At 43.6% G+C, this 12,994-nt stretch overlaps 1 protein-coding gene across 4 annotated transcripts in view; it reads left to right on the top strand.

The window, feature by feature from the left end:
• The window catches only part of LOC311149766 (agrin-like), a 403,861-nt gene that overhangs the window by 300,595 nt on the left and 90,272 nt on the right, over positions 1 to 12,994 (top strand). For all 4 annotated transcript variants that reach the window (XM_084186990.1, XM_084186988.1, XM_084186991.1 and 1 more), the window contains one exon: positions 12,239 to 12,436. In XM_084186990.1, coding sequence (XP_084043116.1) covers positions 12,239 to 12,436 — 198 coding nt within the window. The remainder of the gene's footprint in view (positions 1 to 12,238; positions 12,437 to 12,994) is intronic.

Here is a 12,994-nt window from a genome sequence, read left to right as displayed (position 1 = left end):
GCCACCTGGGGGAGAGGCGCTGTGCAGTGAGGTGTTGCTTTATGTGTTTTTTGAAACCAGGTTTGCTGTTCATTTGTGCTATATAAGATGGGAGTTCCATGCAATCATGGCTCTGTATAATACTGTACGTTTCCTTTCATTTGTTCTGGACCTGGGGACTGTGAAAAGACCCCTGGTGGCATGTTTGGTGGGGTAAGTGTGTGTCAGTGCTGTGTGTAAGTTGACTATGCAAACAATTTGGAATTTCCAACACATTAATGTTTCTTATAAAAACAAGAAGTGATGCAGTCTGTCTTTCCTCAACTCTTAGCCAAGAGAGACTGGCATGCATAGTATTGATATTAGCCCTCTGATTATAATGAAGAGCAAAATGTGCTGCTCTGTTCTGGGCCAGCTGCAGTTTAACTAGGTCCTTTTTTGCAGTACTTGACCATATGACTGGACAATAATCAAGATAAGATAAAACTAGAGCCTGCAGGACTTGCTTTGTGGAGTGTGGTGTCAAAAAAGCAGAGCATCTCTTTATCACGGACAGACCTCTCCCCATCTTTATAACCATTAAATCAATATGTTTTGACCATGACATTTTACAATCTAAGGTAACACAACGTAATTTAGTCTCCTCAACTTGCTCAACGGCCACACCATTCATTACCAGATTCAGCTGAGGTCTAGAACTTACGGAATGATTTGTACCAAATACAATGCTCTTAGTTTTAGAGATGTTCCAGACCAGTTTGTAACTGGCTACCCATTCTAAAACTGACTGCAACTCTTTGTTTAGAGTTAGAGTGATTTCACTAGCTGTGGTTGCTGACGCAAATAGGGTTAAAGCATCAGCATACATGGACACACAAGCTTTGTTTAATGCCAGTGGCAGGTCATTGGTCAAAATAGAAAAGAGTAGAGGGCCAAGACAGCTGCCCTACGGTACACCACACTTTATATGTTTAATATTAGAGAAACGTCCATTAAAGAAAACCCTCTGTGTTCTATGAGATAGATAGCTCTGAATACACAATAAGGCAGAGGTTGAAAAGCCATAACACATTTTTTTGTTTTTCAACAATAGGTTATGGTTAATAATATCAAAGGCTGCACTGAAATCTAACAGTACATCTCCCACAATATTCATATGATCCATTTCTTTAAACCAATCATCAGTCATTTGTGTCAGTGCAGTACATGTTGAGTGCCCTTCTCTACAAGCATGCTGAAAGTGTGTTGTTAATTTGTTTACAGAGAATTAGCATTGTATTTGGTCAAACACAACTTTTTCCAACTGTTTGCTAAGAGCTGGCAGCAAGCTGATAGGTCGGCTGTTAGAACCAGTAAAGGCTGCTTTACCATTCTTGGGTAGCAGAATTTCATAAATTCATCAAGTGATGCGTCTGGATGCTCCATATTAATCACATCAGACCAACAAATGTTTTTAACATCATCCACATAAGTCACAGCAAAATCTTTTGTATGATCTCTGATACACTATTTTAGGCCCAGCTTTTGGAACCGTTACTTACCTGGATATAGATCACTGCATCCAATGGGTACGGAAACAGTTTCAGAACACAGTTCTACAGTATTAGTAAAAATGAAGATCAATACTATATGATATATACTGAACAAAAATATAAACACAACATGCAACAATTTCAACGATTTTACTGAGTTACAGTTCATATAAGGAAATCAGTCAATTGAAATAAATGCATTAGGTCCTAATCTATGGATTTCACATGACTGGGTAGGTGCACAGTCATGGGTGGGCCTGGGAGGGCAGAGGCCCACCCACATGGGAGCCAGGCCCACCCACTAGGTAGCCAGGCCCAGCCAATCAGAATGAGATTTTCCCCACAAAAGGGCTTTATTACAGACATAAATACTCCTCAGTTTCATCAGCTGTCTGGGTGGCTGGTCTCAGGTGAAGAAGCCGGATGTGGAGGTCCTGGGCTGGCGTGGTTACACGTGGTCTGCGGTTGTGAGGCCCGTTCGACATACTGCCAAATTCTCTAAAATGACAGTGGAGGCGGCTTATGGTAGAGAAATGAACATTCAATTCTCTGGCAACAGCTCTGGTGGACATCCCTGCAGTCAGCATGCCAATTGCACGTTCCCTCAAAACTTTAGACATCTGTGGTATTGTGTTGTGTGACAAAACTGCATATTTTAGGGTGGCCTTTTATTGTCCCCAGAACAAGGTGCACCTGTATAATGGTCATGCTGTTTAATGAGCTTCTTGATATGCCACACCTGTCATGGATGGATTATCTTGGCAAAGGAGAAATGCTCACTAACAAGGATGTAAACAAATTTGTGCACAACATTTGAGAGAAATAAGCTTTATGTGAGTATGGAACATTTCTGGGATCTTTTATTTCAGCTCATTAAACATGGGACCGGCACTTTACATGTGCGTTTATATTTTTGTTCAGTGTATTTTTGTTCAGTATAGTTCCTGTTGTGTTTGTAAACACCCTGGTAGGTTGATTAACAACCTGAACCAGATTACAGGCACTGGTTACAGTGAGAAGCTTCCTCTTGAGCAGACAACTTGATGAAAACCAGTCAATATTCAGGTCCCTAAGAAAGTAAACCTCTCTGTTTACATCATATACACTATCAAGCATTTAACACATTATCTAGATACTGACTGTTAGCTTGGTGGCCTATAGCAACACCCTAAATTAATAGGCTTTAGATGAGGCAGGTGAACCTGCAACCACAACACTTCAATAACACTTGACATGAGAGCTTCTCTAAGCATTACATTGAAATGGCTCTGAATATATAGCTCAACCCCTCTCCCATAGGCATTCCTGTCTCTTCTGTCGATATTATATCCATGTATTGCTACTGCTGTATCATCAAAATAACTATTTAAGTGAGTCTCAGAAATGGCTAATATATGAATGTTATCTAATGTTAGCAAGTTAATGATTTCATGAACCTTATTTCTAAGGGGGAAAAAAGTATTTAGTCAGCCACCAATTGTGCAAGTTCTTCCACTTAAAAAGATGAGAGAGGCCTGTAATTTTCATCATAGGTACACGTCAACTATGACAGACAAATTGAGAAGAAAAAAATCCAGAAAATCACATTGTAGAATTTTTAATGAATTTATTTGCAAATTATGGTGGAAAATAAGTATTTGGTCACCTACAAACAAGCAATATTTCTGGCTCTCACAGACCTATAACTTCTTCTTTAAGAGGCTCCTCTGTCCTCCACTCGTTACCTGTATTAATGGCACCTGTTTGAACCTGCAGAGAGCTGGGACCAAAGTAACAAAGCCTACCATCAGTAACACACTACGCCGCGAGGGACTCAAATCCTGCAGTGCCAGACGTGTCCCCCTGCTTAAGCCAGTACATGTCCAGGCCCGTCTGAAGTTTGCTAGAGTGCATTTGGATGATCCAGAAGAGGATTGGGAGAATGTCATATGGTCAGATGAAACCAAAATAGAACTTTTTGGTAATAACTCAACTCGTCGTGTTTGGAGGACAAAGAATGCTGAGTTGCATCCAAAGAACACCATACCTACTGTGAAGCATGGGGGTGGAAACATCATGCTTTGGGGCTGTTTTTCTGCAAAGGGACCAGGACGACTGATCCGTGTAAAGGAAAGAATGAATGGGGCCATGTATCTTGAGATTTTGAGTGTAAACCTCCTTCCGTCAGCAAGGGCATTGAAGATGAAACGTGGCTGGGTCTTTCAGCATGACAATGATCCCAAACACACCGCCCGGGCAATGAAGGAGTGGCTTCGTAAGAAGCATTTCAAGATCCTGGAGTGGCCTAGCCAGTCTCCAGATCTCAACCCCATAGAAAATCTTTGGAGGGTGTTGAAAGTCCGTCTTGCCCAGCGACAGCCCCAAAACATCACTGCTCTAGAGGAGATCTGCATGGAGGAATGGGCCAAAATACCAGCAACAGTGTGTGAAAACCTTGTGAAGACTTACAGAAAACGTTTGACCTGTGTCATTGCCAACAAAGGGTATACAACAAAGTATTGAGAAACTTTTGTTATTGACCAAATACTTATTTTCCACCATAATTTGAAAATAAATTCATTAAAAATCCTACAATGTGATTTTCTGGATATTTTTTTCTCATTTTGTCTGTCATAGTTGACGTGTACCTATGATGAAAATTACAGGCCTCTCTCATCTTTTTAAGTGGGAGAACTTGCAAAATTGGTGGCTGACTAAATACTTTTTTCCCCCACTGTATATGAATATGGCCAATTTTTTGCCTTTTCCTGGGTAGCTTATCAGAGATGGACATAATATAGAAAATAATAAACAACGCAAGAAAAAAAGAACATTTCAGCAGTCCATCAATCAGTTGCTGTGTGTGTGTGCTGCGGTGTTGAAGCTACGAACACACATGCTTGGCTCTCTCATCCCTTCCAGGCTTTGGGGAGGGAGGGTGGACAATGAGCCTGTCAAAGCGGATATACGTTCCCACATGCTCTGGCAGCTTTCATCGCTGGGATAAGTTCTTCCCTCTTCTGGCCCACAGCTTCAGGATAGTACTCGTTGAGGAAGATGTACATTCCTCTCAAGTTCTTGGCTCTTTCCAGCTAACTTGTCCTTGAACCTCAGGAACCTGACCACTATCGGCCTGGGCCTGTCACCTGGGCCGGTGGGGGTTTTCCAGTCCTGTGGGTGTGCTCCACCTCAATCTTCCTGTGGTCCATCTTCAGTTTCTCAGTGATAATTTCCCTCACTTTGTCCTCAGACTATGTCCACATCTCGTGGAGATTCTGCAATTCCGTCCACAACAATGTTGTTCCGCCTTGATTGTCCCTAGAGATAATCTGATTTATCCGTCATTATCATGGATTCACATACAGAACTGATGTCCTCTCTCAATGATAGATTGCTGTCATCTTGCTATTCTCCTGTTTAAACTCATCGAGATGACCCTGGGAGAACTGCAAACTGTTCTTCAGGTCCCGGACCTCTCTGGTCAGATTGTCCATTATTTTATTAGTTGACTAGACCGGTATTTGGACCCAACACTTGAAGCTATTTTCTTGTTATTGTAACAACTGCTTGTAGAACTATTTTTGTTCATTTAAAAGATCCTTCACCTGTGATAAAGAGACACCAATGTCCTCAATGGTACCATCGTCTTTGTCATGGTAGTAACGTAGGCTACCCTGTTACTCCTTGCAGTTCCAGACAGGGCAGATCGCAGGGCAGATGGAAACAGCAACAAACAGCAGTGATTCAAACAGTCACACTTCCGGGACAATCCGTGGTCTTATCTGCAAGGGCTGTGGGCTGTTTACAAGCTGCTAAGGAAACCTGGCTAGCTTGATAGCTAACTAATGTTAATTAGAAGCTACTTCTCTGGAGAAAAATAGACCTACTATTGTTCCCAGTGAACGTCCTACACCTTAATGTGATTTTATATTTTGGCAATTATTTGAAAATAAGTCTGTTTATTCATAGTTATTTTACAAAAGAAAGCCTTGAAAAAGATTCACGTTTCAATGCATGCCACCGGAACTTGAACCCTTATAGATGTAATACAAATATAGAGTGATCTAATCAGTCCCTCCAGGATTCTGCGATTGCAACATTCTTTGCAAAATCAACAATTCCCGTATATTATGCTAAGGCTTGCAAATTTGACCGCATTTCCGCATAAAACACTAAAATCATCGCAACGTTATCGCATAAAACTGACTCATCACCGTAGTACAAAAAGAGGGCTTGCAATTTCAACCAATCACGCACATTTACCGGATGATATGGTTAAATCAAGTCACACTTCAACAAACCTTTTCACTCGTCAGCGCATTTAAGCGACAAATTAGACAAAATCATTGCATATTGCCATGCAAATTGTCCGAATTGCAGCAGCAAAATGAAACAGTTTTGCCAGCAAATATCACAAAACATCTCTGCGAAATCCTGGAGGGACTGTCTAATAATATAGAGTTATAGAGATGCCTGAAGCCATTTATCAGCCAGTAACACAGACTGCCAATACCTTAACCACTGTTAGCCACCCTGTAAAGTTACATCTGCCTCCACCAGCACACAGAGAGGGATTACTTTTGCCTGGCTCGGCTTAGCACCTTTACGCTAGCTCTACCCCTTATAGTTTCAACTCGAGTTTCACGTTTAATCCATTGCAGAGTTGTTGGCAGGGGGGCCGATGTGACTCCACTATTATTTCCCCTCTCCGTGGCCCACCCATCTCGGCTGAAACCCTCCCTATTACAAATTGAAATCTCTGCGCATAAGGATGAATTCCAATGGGAAATGGAGCAAAAGGAATGTTTGAGCCGGGCGGGCAAACTCAGTTTGGAGATGTCGTGCATGCAGGCAGCGTTAGGAAGACAGGTCTCGTCGTGGCGCCGCCGGAGGGTAATGAATAGTCTTTATTTAAAAAGGCGAGGTAGTAGCGGGCCTCGCCGTGTGTGTAATACAGCACACACACACAGCAATATGGATGGCAGTGAGTCCACACAGAAACAGGAGTCAGCAGAACAGGGCAATAAAAGCGCCAGGCAGGCAGGCAGTGCTAGGCGAGGCCTGCTCGAGGAATGATGATGGTGATCTGGGTTGGTTTATTCTGTGCTGTTTGCACTGCTTTACACAAGCCTCTTCAAACTCCACTGAGTCATCTCCTCCCTCCACCTCCACTATTATCTGTGTTAATTATCACAGCCCATTCATATCACTGGCATACTGTGTGTGTGTGTGTGTGTGTGTGTGTTGGGGGGGGGGGGGGGGGGGGGATAGATAAGTGTGGTTGTGAGTCTTTAAAGGGGATGGGAAGTGTGTGTGTTTGCTTTTATCTCACGTGGGTTTGAATGCAGAGACAACCTGTGTGTGTGTGTGTGAATGGCCTATATGCATGGTCATAATTATTATTTTCCTCCCCTCGGGGGGATTGAAAAATGGCGCTAGGGGAAATAGTCATCTTTACTGTTCATGTGCAGTCCGATAGTGAGTGACATTTTGTATTATTCTTTTGTATTTCCTCCTCCTTATGTTTGAGTAGCGGATGACCTTGTGTATCTGGCTGGCTGGAAGAGGCAGAGACACGCATGGCTAAAAGACCACAGAAGGATATCAGTCGCTCCGAAAGGCACTTTCTATATATAGATGAGAGGAGAGACGAGAAGTCATTTAGAACAGAAAAAAACATCAGGTGTTTTTCACAGTTGCTGCAAACAATACATACAGTGGGGAAAAAGTATTTAGTCAGCCACCAATTGTGCAAGTTCTCCCACTTAAAAAGATGAGAGAGGCCTGTAATTTTCATCATAGGTACACGTCAACTATGACAGACAAAATGAGAAGAAAAAAAATCCAGAAAATCACATTGTAGGATTTTTTATGAATTTATTTGCAAATTATGGTGGAAAATAAGTATTTGGTCAATAACAAAAGTTTCTCAATACTTTGTTATATACCCTTTGTTGGCAATGACACAGGTCAAACGTTTTCTGTAAGTCTTCACAGGGTTTTCACACACTGTTGCTGGTATTTTGGCCCATTCCTCCATGCAGATCTCCTCTAGAGCAGTGATGTTTTGGGGCTGTCGCTGGGCAACACGGACTTTCAACTCCCTCCAAAGATTTTCTATGGGGTTGAGATCTGGAGACTGGCTAGGCCACTCCAGGACCTTGAAATGCTTCTTACGAAGCCACTCCTTCATTGCCCGGGCGGTGTGTTTGGGATCATTGTCATGCTGAAAGACCCAGCCACGTTTCATCTTCAATGCCCTTGCTGATGGAAGAAGGTTTTCACTCAAAATCTCACGATACATGGCCCCATTCATTCTTTCCTTTACACGGATCAGTCGTCCTGGTCCCTTTGCAGAAAAACAGCCCCAAAGCATGATGTTTCCACCCCCATGCTTCACAGTAGGTATGGTGTTCTTTGGATGCAACTCAGCATTCTTTGTCCTCCAAACACGACGAGTTGAGTTTTTACCAAAAAGTTCTATTTTGGTTTCATCTGACCATATGACATTCTCCCAATCCTCTTCTGGATCATCCAAATGCACTCTAGCACACTTCAGACGGGCCTGGACATGTACTGGCTTAAGCAGGGGGACACGTCTGGCACTGCAGGATTTGAGTCCCTGGCGACGTTTGTGTTACTGATGGTAGGCTTTGTTACTTTGGTCCCAGCTCTCTGCAGGTCATTCACTAGGTTCCCCCCGTGTGGTTCTGGGATTTTTGCTCACCATTCTTGTGATCATTTTGACCCCACGGGGAGAGATCTTGCGTGGAGCCCCAGATCGAGGGAGATTATCAGTGGTATTTTATGTCTTCCATTTCCTAATAATTGCTCCCACAGTTGATTTCTTCAAACCAAGCTGCTTACCTATTGCAGATTCAGTCTTCCCAGCCTGGTGCAGGTCTACAATTTTGTTTCTGGTGTCCTTTGACAGCTCTTTGGTCTTGGCCATAGTGGAGTTTGGAGTGTGACTGTTTGAGGTTGTGGACAGGTGTCTTTTATACTGATAACAAGTTCAAACAGGTGCCATTAATACAGGTAACGAGTGGAGGACAGAGGAGCCTCTTAAAGAAGAAGTTATAGGTCTGTGAGAGCCAGAAATCTTGCTTGTTTGTAGGTGACCAAATACTTATTTTCCACCATAATTTGCAAATAAATTCGTTAAAAATCCTACAATTTGATTTTCTGGATTTTTTTTCCTCAATTTGTCTGTCATAGTTGACGTGTACCTATGATGAAAATTACAGGCCTCTCTCATCTTCTTAAGTGGGAGAACTTGCACAATTTGTGGCTGACTAAATACTTTTTTTCCCCACTGTAGTTTACAAGTTGGCAAATGTAGGTCATATAATATGAGAATATAAGCAAGCAACAGAGAGGGAGAGACATGAGAGAAGCGGGAAGGTGGTGCGAGAGAGGGAAAGTTATAAAAGAGGAGAGGTAAATAGTGAGGAGGGACAGAGTAATAGTTATAGAGCAGTCACTGGGAGGTCGGCTGGGGAGTATTTTATCGTCTGGGCCATTTTCAGAGCCCTTCACTAAACAAACGGCTCTCTTTCTCTTTATGTTACAGGACAACTCCTCCCTCGATCCCTCATTGCAGCTCGAGTCTCTCTGACTATTATTACTTGTCTGAGAGTATGTGTAGCGTTCTGAGGCTAGAGAGGCTCTTTAGCTTTTCTTTTCCTCACCATCTCTCTCTCTATCCATCACTCGAAATGGCTGTCTCCACATGGCCACTTTTTACAACCTCCCCTTCCACCGTCAACTCCCCTCCCCCGTCAGACACGTCCCCCCGCCGCGTAAACGCTGTTAGCGCTGTAGTGCTAGCTATCCATGCCCTGTGTTTACAGCCAATAAGGCAGCCCGGTTTGGTCCGGCTAGCTGTACGTGTCCCGGCACCAACGACCGGCCGCACTGGCTGGAACAGAGGGAGCGAGACAGAGCCAGAGGAGGGAGATGAAGAACGGAGGCCTTTTTCGGGACACGGGCCCTGATAAAGGACGACACTCACCGTGAATTATTACCCCTGGGTCCGGAGCGCCGGTGTCACAGTGATGCATTCTCCATCACCGCCGGCCACCACCTCAGCCACATTTTAAAAAATTGCCGCCTGACTTTTTATTTTAATCAGGCCCCCAGGCCAGGCTAACCACTGCGAGTGCCTGCGCGACACGGGCTGACTTCCTGACTTTATTAATGTGTAATAAGGTGTAATTAGCAGGTTAATAACACAGGGGTGGTTTCCATCTGAGTGGCCCGGTCTCTCCATTAGCCATTAGCGCTAAATCAGCAGCTGTTATTACCTAGCCGCTAATTGAATGTGATAACGGATGTGCGACGCCACGATGCTAATGCAATCCTCCAGGTGTAAATGGCAAGCGCTGCCCACCCCTCTCCGCGGGGCGAGTCGCATCTCCGCTCTGGCTCCGTAATTCACTCAGGCTGCCGCTGAATCATTGATATCTTCAGCATGTCGGTACTATAGGCAATGCAAGGCAGAGGGTAAAAAACTGAATGGAAAACAAGCAAAGGATCAGACTAAATGGAAACTGGAAAGAGAGGATTCTTGTCACTATTCTCAGTCCAGATCATCCACTGAAACGTGCAGCTTTGTAAAGTCTGCAGGCCATCTGGGGCCCTCTCGACATGACCAGCCTTTCGAAGGGGGTTAGGTAAAAACATGACATCATGGTGACATCACGGTTGTGGTTCTATCTGCCCCCCCTCTCTTTTTCTTACTAACTCACTCACTCACTAAACTCACTGACACACATACTGTACATACAGTTGAAGTCGGAAGTTTACAGATACCTAGGTTGGAGTCATTAAAACTCGTTTTTCAACCACTCCACAAATGTCTTGTTAACATACTATAGTTTTGGCAAGTCGGTTAGGACATCTACATTCCAACAATTGTTTACAGACAGATTATTTCACTTAGAATTCACTGTATCACAATTCCAGTGGGTCAGAAGTTTACATACACTAAGTTGACTGTGCCTTTAAACAGCTTGGAAAATTCCAGAAAATGATGTCATGGCTTTAGAAGCTTCTGATAGGCTAATTTACATAATTTGAGTCAATTGGAGGTGTACCTGTGGATGTATTTCAAGGCCTATCTTCAAACTCAGTGTGTCTTTGCTTGACATCATGGGAAAATCAAAATAAATCAGCCAAGACCTCAGAAAAGAATTGTAGACCTCCACAAGTCTGGTTCATCCTTGGGAGCAATTTCCAAACGTCTGAAGGTACCACGTTCATCTGTACAAACAATAGTACACAAGTATAAACACCATGGGACCACGCAGCCGTCATACTGCTCAGGAAGGAGACGCGTTCTGTCTCCTAGAGATGAACATACTTGTCATGACTTCCGCCGAGGCTGCCTCCCCTCCTTGTTCGGGCAGGCTTCGGCGTTTGTCGTCACCGGAGTACTAACCACTGCCGTCCCAATCATCATATCAATTGTCTTGTCAATCACACACACATGGTTCTATTCGCCTAATTAGTCCATGTATAAGTGTTCTCTCTGCCCCCTTGTCCTTGTGGGTGATTGTTTGTTGTGGAGGTTAGTAGCTTGATGGAGCTCTTGTATTTGGTATCGACGGGAGTATTTTTCCTGTGTGCCTTGTATTTTCCAGTGCACCTGTTTTGTGCCCTGGAGTGTGTTTGACGCATTTCTAAGTAAACCTGTATTTTTCGGATTAAAGCCTGTTTCTGTGATTTACCCTCCTGCGCCTGACTCCTTCAACACCACCTTATCACAGTACTTTGGTGCGAAAAGTGCATATCAATCCCAGAACAACAGCAAAGGACCTTGAGAATATGCTGGAGGAAACAGGTTCAAAGGTATCTATATCCACAGTAAAACAAGTCCTATATCGACATAACCTGGAAAAAGGGGGTACTTGCAAGCCAAAGAACACCATCCCAACCGTGAAGCACGGGGGTGGCAGCATCATGCTGTGGGGGTGCTTTGCTGCAGGAGGGACTGGTGCACTTCACAAAATACATGGCATTATGAGGAAGGAAAATTATGTGGATATATTGATGCAACATCTCAACACATCAGTCAGGAAGTTAAAGCTTGGTCGCAAATGGGTCTTCCAAATGGACAATGACCCCAAGCATACTTCCAAAGTGGCAAAATGGCTTAAGGACAACAAAGTCAAGGTATTGGAGTGGCCTTCACAAAGCCCTGACCTCAATCCTATAGAAAATGTGTGGGCAGAACTGAAAAAGCGTGTGCGAGCAAGGAGGCCTACAAACCTGACTCAGTTACACCAGCTCTGTCAGGAGAAATGGGCCAAAATTCACCCACTTATTGTGGGAAGCTTGTGGAAGGCTACCCAAAACGTTTGAACCAAGTTAAACAATTTAAAGGCAATGCTACCAAATACTAATTGAGTGTATGTAAACTTCTGACCCACTGGGAATGTGATTAAATAATTAAAAGCTGAAATAAATCATTCTCTCTACTATTATTCTGACATTTCACATTCTTAAAATAAAGTGGTGATCCTAACTGCCCTAAAACAGGGCATTTTTACTAGGATTAAATGTCAGGAATTGTGAAAAACTGAGTTTAAATGTATTTGGCTAAGGTGTATGTAAATATCCGACTTCAACTGTACATACATACACACACACACAGACACACACATTCTCTTTCTCTCCCCCTGTTACCCATACTGGTCTTATGTACTCCCTCAGACCCTAACTCTGTCATACCTGTCTCCCTCCAGACGAGGTGTGTGCCAACTGTTCATTCGGGGCGATCTGCGACGGGCAGTCGGGCCGCTGTGTGTGCCCGCAGGAGTGTGTAGAGTCCCACCAACCGGTGTGCGGCAGCGACGGCTCCACCTACGACAGCGAGTGTGAGCTCAATGTGCGCGCCTGTACCAAGCAGCTTGACCTGCGTGTGCTTGCCCAGGGAGAATGCAGTGAGTAATGCTACCACCAAGTGTGTTCCTACCAGCAGTGTGGTTGTACAAATATACTATATATAAACGCAACATGCAACCATTTCAAAGATTTTATTGAGTTACAGTTCATATAAGGAAATCAGTCAATTGAAATAAATTCATTAGGCCCTAATCTATGGATTTCACATGACTGGGAATACAGAAATGCATCTGTTGGTCACAGATCAATTTTTTGTAAAAGTAGGGTTGTGGATCAGAAAACCAGTCAGTATCTGGTGTGACCACCATTTGCCTCATGCAGCGCGACACATCTCCTTCGCATAGAGTTGATTAGGCTGTTGATTGTGGCCTGTGAAATGTTGTCCCACTCCTCTTCAATAGCTGTGCAAAATTGCTGGATATTGGCGGGAACTGGAAAACGCTGTCGTACACGTCAATCCAGAGCATCTCAAACATGCTCAATGGGTGACATGTCTGGTGAGTTTGCAGGCCATGGAAAACTGGGACATTTTCAGCTTCCAGGAATTGTGTACAGATCCTTGCGACATGGGGTTGTGCATTATCAAGCTGAAACAT

This window comes from Coregonus lavaretus, assembly GCF_964263955.1.
Source record: "Coregonus lavaretus genome assembly, chromosome: 22".
Classification (NCBI taxonomy): Eukaryota; Metazoa; Chordata; class Actinopteri; order Salmoniformes; family Salmonidae; genus Coregonus; species Coregonus lavaretus.
Note: the sequence above shows the minus strand (reverse complement) of the source record. Positions and strands in the feature narration are given on the sequence as shown.